Source organism: Stomoxys calcitrans, chromosome 1 (genome assembly GCF_963082655.1).
Source record: "Stomoxys calcitrans chromosome 1, idStoCalc2.1, whole genome shotgun sequence".
In the NCBI taxonomy this organism is placed as follows: domain Eukaryota; kingdom Metazoa; phylum Arthropoda; class Insecta; order Diptera; family Muscidae; genus Stomoxys; species Stomoxys calcitrans.
Window position 1 is genome coordinate 235,203,234 of NC_081552.1, and position 20,759 is coordinate 235,223,992.

The window sequence follows — 20,759 nt, forward strand, 5'->3', positions numbered from 1 at the left end:
CATTTCGTCAAAATCCAGTGAAAAATGCATACCTTATGCCCCATAGCAGCTCTATAGATATCATCCGATTTAGACCAAATGCTTATAAGTACAAGTCATTGTTCAACCGAGAGATCGGTCTATATGGCAGCTATATCCAAATCTGGACCGATCTGAGCCAAATTGAAGACAAATATCGATCGGACAATAAATGCGCTTTTTATGGGCCCAAAACCTTAAATCGAGAGATCGGTCTATATGGCAGCTATATCCAAATCTGAACTGATCAGGGCCAAATAGAAGAAAGATGTCGAAGGGCCTAAGGAAAATCACTGTCCCAAATTTCAGCAAAATCGGATAATAAATGTGGCTTTTATGGGCCTAAGACCATAAATCGGAGGATCGGTCTATATGGCAGCTATATCCAAATTTGGAACGATCTGAGCCAAATTGACGAAGGATGTCGAAGGGCTCAACGCACCTCACTGTCCCAAATTTCAGCAAAATCGGATAATAATTGTGGCTTTTATGGGCCTAAGACCATAAATCGGAGGATCGGTCTATATGGCAGCTATATCCAAATTTGGACCGATCTAGGCCAAATTGACGAAGGATGTTGAAGGGCTCAACACAACCCACTGTCCCAAATTTCAGCAAAATCGGATAATAAATGTGGCTTTTATGGGCCTAAGACCATAAATCGGAGGATCGGTCTATATGGCAGCTATATCCAAATTTGGACCGATCTGGGCCAAATTGACGAATAATGTTGAAGGGCTCAACGCACCTCACTGTCCCAAATTTCAGCAAAATCGGATAATAATTGTGGCTTTTATGGGCCTAAGACCATAAATCGGAGGATCGGTCTATATGGCAGCTATATCCAAATTTGGACCGATCTGAGCCAAATTGACGAAAGATGTCGAAGGGCCTAACACAACTCTCTGTCCAAAATTTCAGCAAAATCGGATAATAAATGTGGCTTTTATGGGCTTAAGACCCTAAATCGGCGGATCGGTCTATATGGGGGCTATATCAAGATATAGTCCGATATAGCCCATCTTCGAACTTAACCTGCTTATGGACGAAAAAAGAATCTGTGCAAAATTTCAGCTCAATATCTCAATTTTTAAAGACTGTAGCGTGATTTCAACAGACAGACGGACAGACGGACAGACGGACGGACATGTCTAGATCGTCTTAGATTTTTACGCTGATCAAGAATATATATACTTTATAGGGTCGGAAATGGATATTTCGATGTGTTGCAAACGGAATGACAAAATGAATATACCCCCATCCTTCGGTGGTGGGTATAATAAAACTTACTTTTTGGGCAATACCACCCGACTTGCACTTAAATGACCCTAGTAACTACAATTTTCAACCGATCAGTACGCAATTCGGCATATATGGTTCTGTTAACGATCTCAATACGGTTGTAACCTTCGATTCAGATTTCGAAATAGCTCACATATATATCTATTGCCCGAATTTATAGACATAGGGTAGGTGTAGGGCATTATTTAGTCAGCAACGCCTGGCTTTAGCCTCGCCTTATCTTACGCGTTATAGCGGTAAACGAAAACTTCTACTTTTAAGCGGCATCAATTGAATGTTTCTTATTACATTCATGAAAATTATCTGTCTACCATGAGCAAGACACAATGCATACATATGCTGTATACGCCTGTAGCGTTAACCCAACACAAGGTGTTCATAACCTTTTTCTCACTGCTCATATTTTTGTGTTATCTGTCAATCAATCGGCATGTGCACATCTTGGGGTTAATAAACTCTCGCTACCATAACATTTCTATAGCAGCAAAGTCTATGTTGTTTTATTTAAACAATTTTTTGGTTTTTAAAGGTGGCCTACTATAAAACACCCAAGTATTAAGAAAGAAGCAATCAGACCAAACTATACGAAAACTTCATAGTAGCAAGGGTAAAAGTAGTACTTCTTTCTTTTTTTCCTCTTCTTCTTCTTTGGCTCTTTGGCCAACTTGTTGGCCGTATTTTTTATGGCTTAATTATAGAGCACATGTTCACCGCTGCAACAGCAATCGCCCATCAACCGTCACGAGAACATTGGTAAAAGGCAGAACAGAATTCAGCCCAGAGATTCTACTGTTTTTGGGCGTTTGACTTTCGCAATTATTACCGCAAGACAATGGGAGTCAGATAAATATACACTTAAATCGTATAATAGCAAGCATATGATATTTTCTGGTATGCTATACATCCAAAGCCGGGGATAACAAGATGTCTGTATATGTTGGTTGTATACAAAAACAATGATACCAAAGATACCAAGTAGGTTTTCAGTTAATCAGGCTCTTGAGTAACAGCACCCAATGAATTTGACTGATATGCTGCCATTGCTTGACTCAAGTAGCAATTACCGCTACTATCTTTCTTTTTGTTGTTTTATATAATTCTCTTTTTGAGTGTCTTAACCAAGTAGATTAATATCTTATTTAGGTTTGATTTCGTTTTTATAAATGGAAGCAAGTAAAAGCGCTCTAAGTATGGCCGGGCCGAATTTTGGTAACCCACCACCATGGATTCTGCTAAAAATGTATATAAAACAAGTTAAAGCTTGCCAAGTTCGGCGGGGCCGAATCTTATATACCCTCCACCATGTATCGCATTTGTCGAGTTCTTTTCCCGGCATCTCTTCTTAGACAAAAAAAGGATGAAAGAAGAGATTTGTTCAGCAATTACAGCGATATCAAGTTATGGTCCTATTCGGACCATAATTAAATTATATGTTGGAGACCTGTGTAAAATGTCAACCAATTCGAATAAGAATTGCGCCCCCAAAGGGCTCAAGAAGTAAAATAGAGAGATCAGTTTAAATGGGAGCTGTATCAGGCTATAGGCTCATTCATACTATAATAAACTCGTAGGTTGATGGCCATGAGAGGTTTCGTTGTACAAAATTTCAGACAATTTGGATAATAATTACGATCTCTAGAGGCTCAAGAAGTCAAGATCCCAGAACGGTTTATATGGCAGCTATATCAGGTTAACGACTAACTTGAACCATATTCGGCACAGTTGTTGGAAATCATGACAAAACACATTATGCAAAATTTCAGCACAATCGCACAATTGCGCCCTCTAGAAACTCAAGAAGTCAAGATTTAACATGGGTTTATACGGCAGCTATATCAGGTTATGCGCCGATTTAAACGATACTTAGCACAGTTGTTGGAAATCATGACAAAACACGTTATGCTAAATTTCAGCCAAATCGGATAGGAATTGCGCCCTCTAGAAGCTCAAGAAGTCAAGATCCCAGATCGGTTTATATGACAGCTATACCAGGTTATGGAGCGATTACAACCATACTCAGCGCAGTTGTTGGAAATCCTACGAAAACACGTCGTGCGAAATTTCAGGCAAATGCGATAAGAATTGCGCCCTCTAGTGACTCAAGAAGTCAAAATCCAAGATGGGTTATATGGCAGCTATATCAAAACATGGACCTATTTGACCCATTTAAAGTGCCAGCTATACCAGGTTATAGACCGATTACAACCATACTTAGCGCAGTTGTTGGAAATCATAACAAAACACGTCGTGCGAAATTTCAGGCAAATGCGATAAGAATTGCGCCCTCTAGTGACTCAAGAAGTCAAGATCCAAGATCGGTTATGTGGCAGCTATATCAAAACATGGACCTATTTGACCCATTTAAAGTGCCAGCTATACCAGGTTATGGAGCGATTACAACCATACTTAGCGCAGTTGTTGGAAATCGTAACAAAACACGCCGTGCGAAATTTCAGGCAAATGCGATAAGAATTGCGCCCTCTGGTGACTCAAGAAGTCAAGATAAAAGATGGGTTATGTGGCAGCTATATCAAAACATGGACCAATATGACCCATTTAAAATCCCAACCGACCTACACCAATAAGTATTTGTGCAAAATTTTAAAGCGGCTAGCTTTATTCCTTTGAAAGTTAGCGTGCTTTCGACCGATAGACAGAAGGACAGGCGGACGGACGGACGGACAGATGGACGGACAGATAGACGGACAGATAGACGGACAGACAGACGGACAGATAGACGGACGGACAGACCGACGGGTAGACGGACGGACAGACAGTCGGACGGACGGACGGACAGACGGACGGACAGGCGGACGGACGGACGGACAGACGGACGGACAGACGAACGGACAGACAGACAGGCGGACGGACAGACAGACGGACGGACGGATGGACAGACGGACGGACAGACGGACGGACAGACGGACGGATGGACAGACGGATGGTCAGACGGACGGACAGACGGATATGGCTAGATCGACATAAAATGGCATGGCGATCAGGAATATATATTCTTTATTGGGTCTCTGACGAATATTTCGGGTAGTTATAAACAAAATGACGAAATTAGTATACCGCCATCCTAAGGTAGAGGGTATAATAAATTTAGTTGGAGGAAGTTTACCAAACTTCTGTCAAACTAGCAAAAATTAAAAATTCTAGGAACAGAACAAGGATGATCGAGAGACCGGTTTATATGGAATCTAGACTGATTTGGAACGTAATTGGCACAATTGTTGGAAATCATAACAGAACACCGCATACAAAATCTCAGCAAAAATCGAACAAAAATTAGGGGTTGTACATACTCAAGAAGTCAAATCGGGAGATCGGTTTATATGGGAGGTATGTCAGGTTATAGACCGATTTGGACCGTCATTGGCACAGTTGTTGACAGTCATAACGGAACATTACATGCAAAATTGCAGCCAAATCGGGCAAAAATTGCAGCTTGTAAGGGCTCAAGAAGCCAAATCGGGAGATCGGTTTATATGGGAACTATATCAATAAATATATATATTATAGACGGACCGGATTCGGACCGTACTTGGCACAGTTATTGGAAGTCATAACGAAACACTCTGAGCAAAATTTCTGCCAAATCAGACATAAATTTCGACTTGTAAGGGCATAACAAGTCAAATCTGGAGATCGGTTTATATGTGAGCTATATCAGGTTCTTGACCGATTGGGACCGTACTTGACACAGTTGTTTGAAGTCATAACAGAACACTAAATGCAAAGTTTCAGCCAAATCGGACAAAAATTGCGGCCTGAAACGGCTCAAGAGATTAAATCGGGAGGTCGGTTTATATGGGAGCTATTTCAGGCTATAAATCGATTTGAACCGTAATTGGCACAGTTGTTGGAAGTCATAAAGGAGCACCACATGCTATATCAGGTTATAGACCGATTTGGACCGTCATTGGCACAGTTGTTGAAAGTCATAACGGAACATTACACGCAAAATTGCAGCCAAATCGGACAAAAATTGCGACTTGTAAAGACTCAAGAAGTCAAATCTGGAGATCGGTTTATATGGAAGCTATATCAGGCTATAGACCGATTTGGCCCATACTTCGCACAGTTATTGGAAGTCATAACGAAACACTCTGAGCAAAATTTCAGCCAAATCGGACAAAAATTGCGGCCTGAAACGGCTCAAGAGATCAAATCGGGAGGTCGGTTTACCTGGGAGCTATATCTAAATCTTAACCGATGTGACCCATTTGCAATCCCCAACGACCTACATCAATAGCAAGTATTTGTGCAAAATTTAAAGCGGCTACCTTTGGTCGTTCAGCCGATATAGTGATTTCGATAGACGGACAGACGGCCCTGGCCAGATCGACTCAAAACCTCGAGACGATATATATGGGGTCTTCGACGAATATTTCGAGGTGTTACAAACGGAATGACTGGACTGGTATACCCCCCATCCTATGTTGGTGGGTATACAAATAATCTTTGCTACTATTTTCTTCTTTGGTCATGTTTAAAAATATTTGGCAATTGAATAGTTGTTTCCACAATTATTGGTTATCTGATTGTTTTAGAACGGAAATGATTTGCAAAGTTCGTTTCTTAAGTCTTTCGATTTGGCATAACAATTATTTGGTTTTTTGCGGCCTAAGCAAAACCACTTAAATTTTAATTCGTGCTTAAGTGCAATAAACTGAAATGTTTAGGTTAGGTTGAGAAGGGGTGCCCATGCCGCTAGGGACATAATCGGCTTGTTGTGCGCTCTACTAGTCGTTTACTGGCTTAGGTGTATATCCATAGTGGCATGGAGCGGAAATAATCCATTTATTATTTTCTATTATACCCTACACCACTACTGTGGTACAGGGTATCATAACTTAGTAAATTTGTTTATAACACCCAAAAGGAAGAGAGATAGACCCATTGATAAGTATACCAATTGACTCAGAATCACTTTTTGATTCGATTTAGCTATGTCCGTCTGTCTGTCTATCTGTCCGTCCGTCTGTCCATGTTAATTTGTGCTCAAAGTACAGGTCGCAGTTTTCATCCGATCGCCTTCAAATTTGCTACAGGCATGTTTTTCGGCCTAGAGACAAAGCCTATTGAAATTGGAAAAAATCAGTTCAGATCTAGATATAGCTCCCCTATATATGTTCGTCCGATTTTCAGTAATAATGCAATAAAATGGTAATTTGCTAACCGATTCTCTTGAAATTTGGCAGGAATGATTTTTTACGAATTTCGATATTACTGGTGAATTTTATGGAAATCGGTTAAGATTTAGATATAGCTCCCATATATGTATATCGCCCGATTTTCACTCCTAGAGCCACTGCAAGCACATTTATTGACCAATCTTGCCAAAGTATTGCACACCGCTTTCCTCGACGACTACCACAATATGCATAGAGTTTGGTTGAAATCGGTTCAGATTTAGATATAGCTCCCATATATATGTTTGTCCGATTTGTAGTAATATTGCAATAAAATGGTCTTTTGTTATTTGATTTTCACGAAATTTGGCAGGAGGGATTTTCTCTTGACTCCCAATATTACTGGTGAATTTCATGGACATCAGTTTAGATTTGGATATAGCTCTCATATATATATATCGCCCGATTTTAACTTCTAGAGTCACAGCAAGCGACGACGACTGTCACAGTATCTATGGAGTTTGCTCGAAATCGGTTCAGATTTAGGTATAACTCTCATATATATGTTCGTCCGATTTTGAGAAATATTGAAATATAGAAATCGGCCCAGATTAAGATATAGCTGTCATATATGTATATCGCCAGATGTTCACCCAAAGTGCCATTGCAAGCGCATTGTTTGACCAATCTTGCCAAAATTTTGCACAACGCTTTTCTCGACGACTACTATCAGATCGGTGCGGCAAGGAATAGCATTTGGCATGTGGGAAAGATGATGAGACATTGATGCATTTTCTAAGTCATTGACCGGCTTTCGCAGCTAAAAGACACCAGCACTTAGATGGGGCACAATACAAAAAATGAACCGGCTTTGGATCGTGGTATGGAGAACATTTAAAGATTTTGTTATTAGCACGGAATTCTTAACTTTGAATTTTTATTCCCTACACAAATTAAAATCGGTTCAGATCTAGATATAGCTCCCATATATATGTTCGTCCGATTTTTTAGTAATAATGCAATAAAATGGTCATTTGTTAACCGATTCTCTCAAAATTTGATAGGAAGGATTTTTTACGACCACTGCGGGGCATTTGGTGGTTACCTTTGTGTGGAATGCTAAGAAGGAGTAGAGCTAGACCCATTGATATGTATATCGATCGGCTTAGAATAACTTCCTGATTTGATTTAGCTATGTCCGTCTGTCTGTGCATGTACCTCGAACGCGTAGAACTTGCAGCTTGAAATTTTGCACAGATACTTAATATTGATGAAGGTCGTTGGAGATTGCAAATGGGCCATATCGGATTTAGATATAGCTCCCACATAAACCGATTTCCTGATTTGATTTCTTGAGCCCCTGGATGCCGCAATTTTTTTCCGATTTGGCAGAATTTTTGTATGTGGTGTTTTGAGATGTCTTCCAACAACTGTGCCAAGTACGGTCCGAATCGGTCTATAACCTGATATAGCTTCCATATAAACCGATCTCCCGATTTGATTTTTGAGCCCTTAGAAGCAGCAATTCGAGTCCGATTTGGCTGAAATTTTGTATGTGGTGTTATGATTTCCAACAACTGTGCTAAATACGGTCCGAATCGGTCTATAACCATGATATAGCCCTCATATAAACCGATCATCCGATTTGACTTCTTTAGCCCTTGCCATCGGCAACTTTTGTCCGATTTTTGCTGTGATTTCCAACAACTTTGCCAAGTACGGCCTAAATCGATATCGATATCCTGATATAGCTCCCATATTAACTGGTCTCCAGATTTGACTCCTTGAGCCCTTGCAATCGGCAACTTTTCCTGATATATCCTGATATAGCTCCCATATTAACTGGTCTCCCGATTTGACTCCTTAAGTCGTTACAAGCTGCAATTTTTGTCCGATTTGGTTGAAATTTTGCATGTGGTGTTTTGTTATGACTTTCAACAACTGTACCAATTACGGTCCAAATCAGTTTTCTAACCTCATATCATTCCCATATAAAATTTTACTGAAATTTTGCCTTTAGAGAAATTTTTTTTCAAATATTGGGATCATTTTACTAAAAGTTTGCCTATGAAGAAATAAGCTAGAAACTAAAATCAAATGATGTTTTCCTGGCCATTCCAAATCAAATAATCTTCCCCAATTTCGAAAACAAAAATTGCCTTTGTTTTGCCACAAAACTGTCTTCAAATGAACGTCTAAATATTGGGTTGCCCAAAAAGTAATTGCGGATTTTTCATATAGTCGGCGTTGACAAAATTTTTCACAGCTTCTGACTCTGTAATTGCATTCTTTCTTCTGTCAGATTCAGCTGTTATTTTTAGCTTGCTTTAGAAAAAACAAGTAAAAGCGTGCTAAGTTCGGCCGGGCCGAATCTTATATACCCTCCACCATGGACCGCATTTGTCGAGTTCTTTTCCCGGCATCTCTTCTTAGGCAAAAAAAGGATATAAGAAAAGATTTGCTCTGCTATTAGAGCGATATCAAGATATGGTCCGGTTTGGACCACAATTAAATTATATGTTGGAGACCTGTGTAAAATGTCAGCCAATTCGAATAAGAATTCCGCCCTTTGTGGACTCAAGAAGTAAAATAGAGAGATCGATTTATATGGGAGCTGTATCGGCCTATAGACCGATTCAGACCATAACAAACACGTATGTTAATGGTCATGAGAGAATCCGTCGTACAAAATTTCAGGCAAATCGGATTATAATTGCGACCTCTACAGGCTCAAGAAGTCAAGATCCCAGATCGGTTTATATGGCAGCTATATCAGGTTATGAACCGACTTGTACTTTATTTCAAATAGTTGTTGAAAGTAACAATAAAAAACGTCTTGCGAAACTTCAGCCAAATTGGATAGAAATTGAGCCCTCTAGAAGCTCAAGAAGTCAAGTCCCCAGATCTGTTTATATGACAGCTATATCAGGTTATGAACCGATTTGAACCATACTTGGCACAATTATTGGATATCGTAACAAAACACGTCGTGAAAAATTTCATTCCAATCGGATAAGAATTGCGCACTCTAGAGGCTCAAGAAGTCAAGACCCCAGATCGGTTTATATGGCAGCTATATCAGGTTATAAACCGATTTGAACCATACTTTGCACAGTTGTTGGATATCATAAGAAAACACGTCGGGCAAAATTTCATCCCAATCGGATAAGAATTGCGCACTCTAGAGGTTCAAGAAGTCAAGACCCAAGATCGGTTTGTATGGCAGCTATATCAAAACATGGGCCGACATGGCCCATTTACAATACCAACCGACCTACACCAATAAGAAGTATTTGTGCAAAATTTCAAGCGGCTAGCTTTACTCCTTCGGAAGTTAGCGTGCTTTCGACAGACAGACGGACGGACGGACATGGCTAGATCGACATAAAATTTCACGACGATTAAGAATTAATATACTCTATGGGGTCTCAGACGAATATTTCGAGTAGTTACAATCAGAATGACGAAATTAGTATACCCCCCATCTTATGGTGGAGGGTATAAAAATCAAAGGATGTTTTCGTGGCCATTCCAATTTAAATAGTCTTCCCCAATTTCCAAAACAAAAATTGCCTTTGTTTTGCCACAAAACTGTCTTCAAATGAACGTCTAAATATTGGGTTGCCCAAAAAGTAATTGCGGATTTTTCATATAGTCGGCGTTGACAAAATTTTTCACAGCTTCTGACTCTGTAATTGCATTCTTTCTTCTGTCAGTTATCAGCTGTTACTTTTAGCTTGCTTTTGAAAAAAAGTGTAAAAAAGTATTGGGTTGCCCAAAAAGTAATTACGGATTTTTTAAAAGACAGTTAATGCATTTTTAATAAAACTTAGAATGAACTTTAATCAAATATACTTTTTTTACACTTTTTTTTCTAAAGCAAGCTAAAAGTAACAGCTGATAGCTGACAGAAGAAAGAATGCAATTACAGAGTCACAAGCTGTGAAAAAATTTGTCAACGCCGACTATATGAAAAATCCGCAATTTCTTTTTGGGCAACCCAATATATTTGATTAAAGTTCATTCTAAGTTTAATTAAAAATGCACTTTACTTTCTTTTAAAAAATCCGCAATTACTTTTTGGGCAACCCAATATGTTAACACAACAACTACTGACAACATTAAATTTCGGTCTACTTAAAGAAAATAATGTAACATTTCACAAAGCACTAAAACTTCCTTCTTGTTACACATTAAAGCTCCATAAGATTAATGACTACACAGAATTTGCATAAAATTAGTTGCTATTCATCGCAGCAATGCGACGCATGCGCTGCATGGCCTCCGAGTGTAGATATGTGAGTTTCTGTATAGATTTTTCAATTAATTGGCCAAGTAACAATGCTTAGCTTAGCCAGCGGAAAAAAAGCCAGCGGTTAAATAATTACACTAAAGTGGATATGCTCATAGAAACGCCGCTAAAAGAGGCCCAAACTTTTGGTTTGCATACTGAAGTTTGTTTCTGCTGTTCTGTTGGCATAATTCAAGATAAAATTTTTAAGGGAAACAAAAAACTAAACTAAGGCATCAAATTGTAAGAAAAGAACAACGAAACACTTACCGCTAAGTAGAATTTAACCGTTAAGAATCGCCGTGTAGCCGGCATATGCAGATGATGTCTTTGCCGCATATTGTTGTGTATATTAGACTCCATGTTGATTAAATGTTGTTAAACCTTTTGTTTAAACCCCAAAACGAAAAAAACACACTCTCACACAGAAACAAATAAATAATCTTTCTTTCTTTTTTTCAAAATGATGATGCACGCACACACAATAGATGTATGGCGATCACTTTTTATGCTTAAGCGCGCGTATCTTCTTTTTCTTCTCTGCAACTTTTTTGGGGGATTTTCTTACACTTTTAACTTCTGAAAGAGAACAGAAAATACCAGAAAAAAATTTTAATTAGTCTAAATAAATATAAAGATTATAGCAAAGCAAATGGATAATTTTCTTGAGTATTGCAAAAATTAAATGAGAATGTTAATGATATGCTTAAAAATGCTTAAGAATGGAAAAAAATACAAACACACTCACACACTCACGCAATAAAACATTGAAGCAAACCTAATGAGATGTTGTTATTCAAAAGACTTAAGCAACAAACTCCTGCCACTCAAGTTTGCCCATACAAAAGACTTAAGACACATGCGTGTTTTTTCATTGCAGTCGAAAGTTTCAAGCTTTGAAAGGCACATCATTTCAACAAAGGTTGCTGAGCGAATTACAACAATGTTGCTGAGCTTATCATCTACTGCTGATGTGTTTGTTAATGTAGATTTTTATCCACTTTATGTGTTGGCATTAAGGAATTGCAAAGAATTGCAGAGAATGCATTTATAAAACACCGCAAATTCCGAATGTCATGACAATTAAGTTTAACACACGTTAACAATTCTGGGAATTAATTTCCCCTTTAAGGGACTGTCTGGAAAAGTAATAAAGAAAATAAGGTCAATTAAAAGTATAACCATTCCTTTGCGAAGAAAGCAAAATTGAGGAATGTTAAAACCTTTTAATCATACTTGGCCGCCTGGTGCGAAGGCTTGCAAGTTCTTCTATACTGAAGAATAGGTAACATTGAGAACATTTCACCTGAGTGTTTTCACCAAAAAGCAGTCGAATGTAGTCAATTAAATGGCATTTTTGGACAAAATTTCCTCAAAAACCAAATATTTGTGAAATTTTCTCTAAAGAAAAGATGTTTAAGAATGTATTTAGAGAAACTGAAATTAAATTTCATTGAAAGTCTTTCCAATGATAGAACTTAAATGCAATTTTCTCTTAAGACAAACAAATACAAAATAGAAGAGAAATTTTCAGTGAAATATTTTTCTTAAAACAAAATTTCGATGACATATTGGCTAAAAAGTAATTGCGGATTTTTTAAAAGAAACTAAATGCATTTTTAATAAAACTTAGAATGAACTTTAATCAAATATATTGGGTTGCCATTTTGTTCGATAACCTTTTGCCATCTTCGTGGCAAATTTAGTATTCCACGCTCATAGAACTTCTGGCCTTTATCTGTAAAAAAAAACTGAACCAAGTGCGATTTCATAGCCTCATCATTGCCGAAAGTTTTACCATTTAAGGAGTTCTGCAAAGATCAAAATAAATGGTAGTCTGATGGTGCAAGGTCAGGGCTATGTGGTGGATGCATCAAAAATTCCCAGCCAAGCTCACTAAGTTTTTGGCGAGTGACCAAAGATGTGTGCGGTCTAGCGTGGTCCTGGTGGAATATGACACCTTTACGATTGACCAATTCTGGTCGCTTCTCCTTGATGGCTGTATTCAATTTGTCCAATTGTTGAGAGTAAACATCCGAATTAATCATTTGGTTCCTTGGAAGCAGCTCAAAATATACCACACCCTTCCAATCCCACCAAACAAGCACCATAGCCTTCTTTTGGTGGATATCAGCCTTTGAAGTGGTTTGAGCTGGTTCACCATGCTTGGACCATGATCGTTTTCGACTAACGTTGTTGTAAACAATCCATTTTTCATCTCCAGTTATGATTCGTTTTAAAAACGGATCGAATTCATTGCGTTTAAGGTGCATAAGGTGCACAAGCGTTGATTCTTCGGTTTGTTAAATGAATTTCTTTGAATACATGTGGTACCCATATTAAAATTGACGCCAAACAAACAAATGTAAACAAAATTTCGCGCACTTTTTTTCTAAAGCAAGCTAAAAGTAACAGTTGATGACTGACTGAAGAAAGAATGCAATTACAGAGTCACAAGCCGTTGAAAAAATTTGTCAACGCCGACTATATTATCGACAATTAATTTTTGGGCAACCCAATATTTTAAAGACAACATTTCAGCGAAATTTTTCAAAAAGGACAAGGATTTTTGCAATATTTTAATGAAATTCTAACCAAGTAGAAAAAAAAGGTTACTGTAAAGACAAAATTTTAGTGAAAAATTTTCTATTTCTTTTCTTTGAAAAACGGAACTAAAACTTCCCATTTCTTTGAAAAAGATTACTTAAACTAGCCTTTAGTTTGGAAAAAGGTGCTAAAACTACTATTTTATTTAGAAAAGACTACCAAAACTATCGTTTAATTTGTAAAAAGTTATCGAAACCACTCTTTCCTTAGGGAAAGGGTACTGAAATCACACTTTTCTTAGGAAAAAGGTAATAAAATTACCCTTTCGTTTGGAAAAGGGTACTAAAATTGCCCTTTCGTTTAAAAGAGGGTACTAAAATTATTCATTTGGAAAAAGGTTTCTTGGTAAAATGTGATTAAAGTACCATTTTCTTTAGAAAAGGGTATTAAAATTACCCTTTCAGTTGGAAAAAGGGGTACTACTTTACTACTTTAAAAAAAGGGTACTATTGGGTTGCCCAAAAAGTAATTGCGGATTTTTTTAAAAGAAAGGAAATGCATTTTTAATAAAACTTAGAATGAACTATAATCAAATATACTTTTTTTAACATTTTTTTTTTCTAAAGCAAGCTTAAAGTAACGGCTGATAACCGACAGAAGAAAGAATGCAATTACATAGTCACAAGCTGTGAAAAAATTTGTCAACGCCGACTATATAAAAAGTCCGCAATTACTTTTTGGGCAACCCAATAAAACTACCCTGTTCTTTAAAAATGGCACTTACAAGAGTTACTAAAATAGCTCTTTCCTTTAAAAGGGGTACTAAAACTAACTTTTCCTTGACAAAAGGGTACTAAAATTAAACTTTCCTTAGGAAAAGGGTACTAAAATTACCCATTCCTTTGGAAAAATGTACTAAAACTAACTTTTCCTTGACAAAAGGGTACTAAAACTAAACTTTCCTTTGGAAAAGGGGTACTAAAGGGATACCCTTTCCTTTAGAATAAAGGTACCCTTTCATTTATAAAAATGTACTACAACTACCTTTTTCTTTAAAAAACAAAAATATACTTAAACTACCCTTTCCTAAGGAAAATGGTATTAAAACTAGCTTCTCCTTAAAAAAGGGCACTAAAACTACTCTCTCCTTTGAAAGGGGTACTAAAATCACTCTTTCCTTGACAAAAGGGTACTAAAATTACCCTTTCCTTTGGAAAAATGTACTGCAACTAAGCCTTCCTTTAAAAAAGGGTACTAAAACTAAAATTTCCTTTGGAAAAGGGGGACCCTTTCCTTTGGAATAGGGGTTCCCTTTCTTTTATAAAAATGTACTACGACTACCTTTTCCTTAAAAAAAAGGTACTTAAACTACCCTTTCCTTAGGAAAATGGTATTAAAACTAGCTTCTCCTTAAAAAAGGGCACTAAAACTACTCTTTCCTTTGAAAGAGGTACTAAAATTAGTCTATCCTTTAAAAAAGGTACTCAAAAACAAGATTTTCCTTGACAAAAGGGTATTAAAACTAAACTTAGGAAAAGGAAAATTACCCTTTCCTTTGGAAAATGTTACTAAAATTATCCTCTTATCTAAAAATGGTACTAAAACTATTCTTACCTTACCAAAAGGGTTCTAAAACTACTCTTTTCACAGAAAAGGTTATTAAAACATCCCTTTTCCTTGAAAAAATCTACTAAAGCTACCCTTTCCTTAGAAAGAGACTACAAAACTATCCCTGCCTTGAGAAAGGGGTACTAAAACTACCGTTTCCTTGCGAAAAAGGTGCTACAACTACCATTTACTTTAGAAAAGGGTCCCAAAACTATCCTTTTGCTTGGGAAACGGTACTAAAACTATCCTTTTGTTAGGGAAAGGGTACTAAAACTACCCTTCAGTCCCAAAACAATCCTTTTGTTTGGGAAACGGTACTAAAACGATCCTTTTTTGGGGGAAAGGGTACTAAAACTACCCTTCAGTCCCAAAACTATCCTTTTGTTTGGGAAACGGTACTAAAACTATCCTTTTGTTAGGCAAGAGTACTAAAACTACCCTTCAGTCCCAAAACAATCCTTTTGTTTGGGAAACGGTACTAAAACTATCCTTTTGTTAGGCAAAGTGTACTAAAACTACCCTTCAGTCCCAAAACAATCCTTTTGTTTGGGAAACGGTACTAAAACTATCCTTTTGTTAGGCAAAGGGTACTAAAACTACCCTTCAGTTTGGAAAAGGGTACTACAGCTACCATTTTGTTTGGTATTTAATACCAAAACTAACCTTCCTTTTAAAAAAAAGGGTAATAAAACTACCCTTTCCTTTAGAAAATGGTACTAAAACTACACTTTCCTTTGAAAAAAATTTACTTTAATTATTCGTTTCTTTGGAAAAAGGTACTAAAACTACTCATCCCCTATAAAAAAAAATTTACTTAAGCTACCCTTTCCTTTTAAAACTGGTGCTAAAACTAACGTTTCCTTTGAAAAAGCGTACTAAAACTACCCATTCTTCTGGGAAAGGGTACTAAATTTAAATTTTCCTCTGAGAAAGAGTACTAAAATTAACATTTTTCTCTAGGAAAGTACTAAAACTATCCTTGTGTTTGGGAAAGGGTACTAAAACTACCTCTTGTCTGACAGAGTGTACTTAAACTCTCCTCTAAGACAGGATACTAAAGCTACCCTCTCCTCTGAGACAGGGTACTTTAACTACACTTCCCCCTAGGAAAGGGTACTAAAACTATACATCCCTTTAGGATACAAAACTACCCTTTCCTTAAAAAAGGGACACTAAAGCTAACCTTTCCTTGGAAAAAGTGTACTTAAAGTACCCTTTTCTCTGGGAAAGTGTACTAAATTTACATTTTCCTCTAGGAAAGTACTAAAACTATCCATTTGTTTGGGAAAGGGTACTAAATATACCCTTTGGTCTGACAGAGGTCACTTGAACTACCCCTTCTTTTTGGAAAGTGTACTAAAACTTTACTTTGTTTTGGGAAAGGGTACTAAAACTAAACTTTCTTCTGGGAAACGGTACAAAAGCTACTCTCTTCTCTAAGACAGGATACTAAAGCTACCCTCTCCTCTGAGACAGGGTACTTAAACTACAATTCCCTCTAGGAAAGGGTACTAAAACTACACTTCATTTTAGGAAACAAAACTACCCTTTCCTTTAAAAGGGGGTACGAAAACTAAAGTTTCCTTTGAAAAAAGTCTACAAAACTACCCATTCCTCTGGGAAAGTGTACTAAGTTTACATTTTCCTCTGGTAAAGCGTACTAAATTTACATTTCCTTTTGCGAAGGGGTACTAAACTATCCCTTCTCCTGGGAAAGGGAATTAAACTACCCTTTCTCCTGGGAAAGGGTACTTAAACTACCCCTACTTCTGGGAAAGGGTACTATAACTACCATTTCTTCTAGGAAAATGTACTACAACTACCCTTTCCTCTGGAAAAGGGTACTAAAACTACCATTTCCTCTGGAAAAGAGTACTAAAACTACCCTTATCTCTAGGAAAGAATACTAAAACTAGCCATTCCTCTAGGAAAGGTTACTAAAACCACCTTTTCCCTTACGAAATGGTACTAAAACTACCCTTTCTTTTGAGAAAGTGTACAAAAACGACCCCTTTCTTTTGAGAAAGTGTACAAAAACTACCCTTTCTTCTGCGTAAGGGTTCTAAAACTACCCTTTTCTTTGAGAAATGGTACTAAAACTACCATTTTCTCTGAAATGTGTCCTAAAAATACCCTTTTCTCTAAAATAGGATACTGAAACTACCTATTTCTCTGAGAAAGGGTACTAAAACTACCTATTTCTCTGAGAAATTGTACTAAAACTACCTATTTGTCTGAGAAGGGGTATTAAAACTACCCTTTCTCCAAAGAAAAGGTTCCAAAACTACCCTTTTTCCAAATAAAGGGTACTAAAACTACCCTTTCCCCTGAAAAAAGTTTCTTAAAACAATTTCCTCTGAGAATGGTACTAAAATTACCCTTTCCTTAAGAAAAGGATACTAAAACTACCCTTCCCATTGAAAAAATTTACTTAAACTACTCTTTGCTTTGGAAAAGTACAAAAACCTTTCCTTTTAAAAGGGGTACTTAAACTAACCTTTCCTTAAAAAAGTGTACTAAAACTCTACGAAAGAGTACTAAATTTACATTTTCCTCAAGGAAAGTACTAAAACTATTCTTTTGTTTGAGAAAGGGTACTACAACTACCCTTTTGTTTGGGAATGGGTACTAAAATTATACATTTGCCTGGGAAAGTGTACTAAAACTACCCTTTCTTCTAGGAAACGGTACTTAAGCTAACCACTCCTCTGAGACAGGGTATCTAAACTACACTTTCCTCTGGGAAAGGTTAATAAAACTACCCATTCCTTTGGGAATAGGTACTAAAAATGGGGTACTAAAACTAAACTTTCCTTTGAAAAAGTGTACTTAAAGCACCCCTTCCCCTGGGAAAGGGTACTAAATTTACAATTCCCTCTGCGATATGGTACTAAATTTACATTTCCCTCTGCGAAGGCGTACTAAACTTCCATTTCCCTCTGCGGAAGAGTACTAAAACTACCCTTTCCCCTGGGAACGGGTACTTAAACCACCACTTTTTCTGGGAAAGGTACTAAATCTTTCCTTTCCTCCGGGAAGAGGTACTAAAAACACCCTTGCTTCTGGGAGAGGGTACTAAAACTACACTTACCTCTGGGAAAGGGTCCTAAAACTACACTTTCCTTTGAGAAAGGATTCTAAAACTAGCCATTGCTTTGGGAAAGGGTGCTAAAACTACCCTTTCTCCAAAGAATGGTTACTAAAATTACCCGTTCCTCTGAGAAAAGGTACTAAAATTAGACTTTCCTTTGAGATGAGTACTACAACTACCCTTTCCTCTGAGAAAGGGTACTTAAACTACCCCTTCTTCTTGGAAAGGGTCCTAAGACTATCCTTTTCTCTAATAAAGGATACTAAAACTATCCTCTACTTTAAAACCACCCTAAAATTATCCTCTCCTTTGAGAAAGGGTACTAAAACTACCCTTTCTTCTGAGAAAGGGAACTAAAGGGGAGCCTTAAGTACTCTTTGTCAACGTATGTGAGGTACTATGTAATGTAAACACTTCTCTCCAAAGAGGAGTCGCACTAGGGCCCGCGGCTAGGGCTGGGCTATAAAAAGGAAGCCCCTTATCATTGAGCTTAAATTTGAATCGGACTCATACCTGAAAAATTTGCCGCTGTCCCTTAGTGTTAATGGGCAAAATTTGGAATTTGCTTTGGGGATCGGTATTTAACCTTCTCTTTCCTTTGGGAGATTAAGCTATCCTCTTATTTGGGTAATCCTTTGGGTAATAAAGCTATCCTCTTATTTGGAAAATGGTGTAAAAGCTCCCCTTTTTTTAGGAAAGAGTACTAAAACTATCCAATTTTACTTATAAACAAAGTTTCAGTGCAATATTCCCCAAAGATAAAAATGTCTGTAAATTTTGGTAACATTTTTTAGTAACAAAACTTAAATGAAATTTTCTCTGATGACAAATTTTCATTAAATTTTCTCACAAGACCAGTAAATTTTACTCAAAGACAAGATTTAAATGAAATTCTCTACAAAGACAAAATGTCAGTGGAATCATTTCTTTATGACGAATATTTAATGATTTGCCATACAGTAAAATCATGTGTTCTCTATACATGGTCCAGAGACTTCATTGTTCTCTGTTGTGTATGTGTCTTAAGTCTTTTGTTTTGTTTTCTAAGTATTCTCAACCGATATCCCTTTTTCCCAGCCACATATCAATCATATTTTTATAGTACCAATAAACATCAAATGGTGGAAATTCAGTTTTATTTTTCCACCAATAAATCATCTGCTATGTGAACTCCAACAAAGCGAGCATTTCTTTTATAGCCACTTAAACTCAAATTTAACCTCCAGTTAAATGTGTTAATAAAAATCATCATAACATACAACGGAATTTCAAAGTTATGCCTGCTTAGTTTAAAGCTTTGAAGTTACAGCCAGCTAGCGAGCAAGCAAGCATTTATATGTATTGTAATTTAAGGTGATTTCAGCAAAGGTGCCGAAGAGCAACCAAATCTAAGATAAAATATAACGAAATTGCAGATAACTGTTATAGTTTTTACGACCATAGAGCATGTTGATGGTTTTCTGGCATGCTTAACATTTATGAGTGGCAATGGGTCATGCTAAAGATGAAAACATCATAAACATACTTAAGAGGCAGACAGTGGAAATGAATAAAGGTAGATGTAGAAGGAGGCCACCGTAGCGCAGAGGTTAGCATATCCGCCTATGACGTTAGTATATCCCAATCCCGGCGGGAACATCGGAAGAAAATTTCAGCGGTGGTCATGCCCTCCCAATGATGGCGGCATTTGTGGGGAACTATGCCATTTGAAAAATGGATATGTCAGCCCTGTATTAACTTCTTCCCAAAGAGGTGTAACACTGCAGCACGCCATTCGGACTCGGCTATAAAAAGAAGGCCCCTTATCATCAAGCTTCAACTTGAATCGAACAGCATTCATTGATATATGAGAGGTTTGTCCCTGTTCCTTAATGGAATTTCCATGGGTAAATTTGCATATGCACAAATTGCTTTTGATATATTTGGTAAAAATCCTTAATGAAGTTTTTACCGGATTATTGAAGGATTAAAAGAAAATTAGTTGTTGCAGGATTTAAAGAAAATTAAGGATGCCACTGCTTCATGAATTTGTTCGTATTTACTAGGGCAAGCAATGAAATATTAGTAAATTTATTTTTACTTCTTTCCTTTCATTCTTTTTTTTTTTAATTGTTGAAATCCTTGTTGGCGTTGGCGTTTGGGTTTTTTATTTTAATTTTTTCCTCGATAATTCTTGCTTTTAGAAAATATTTGTGATACCCATTTTTACTAAAGGAAAATCGAAAGACTTAAGACACGAACTTTATAATGAAAATATATCAAACAAGTAAAAAGTCGTTAAGTTCGGCCAGGCCAAACTTTGGATACCCACCACCTCGGGTACGTATGTAAACCACCTTACATCAAAATCCCGTGGAAATTGCATACCTTATGGCCCACAGCAGTTGTATCGAAATATGATCCGATTTGGATCAATTACTAATAAGTACAAGTCATTGTTCAATTGTGTATAATAAAACATTGGTCTTTTTTGTAGCTATATCTAAAAATAAACCGATCTGAACCATATACAACATGGTTGTCGAAAAGCCTAACATAAATGCGCCTTTTTTTGGGGCAAGAATTTAAATCGACACATCGGTCTTTATGGTAGCTATATCGAAATCTCATCCGATCAAGACCAAATTGATGAAGGATGTCGAAGGGTCTAAGACAACTCGCAAAATCGGATAATAAATGCAGCTTTTATGGGCCTATCACCCTAAATCGGAGGATCGGTCTATATGACAGCTATATCCAAATGTGGACCGATCTGAGCCAAATT

General features: G+C 37.2%; 1 protein-coding gene across 1 annotated transcript in view; it reads right to left on the reverse strand.

Annotated features, from left to right (window-relative positions):
- LOC106092735 (trichohyalin) overlaps positions 1–11,202 on the reverse strand; it is a 93,417-nt gene extending 82,215 nt beyond the window's left edge. The window contains exon 1 of the mRNA XM_059368893.1: positions 11,020–11,202. Coding sequence (XP_059224876.1) covers positions 11,020–11,112 — 93 coding nt within the window. The 5' untranslated portion in view covers positions 11,113–11,202. The remainder of the gene's footprint in view (positions 1–11,019) is intronic.
- Between the last annotated feature and the right edge of the window lie 9,557 nt (positions 11,203–20,759).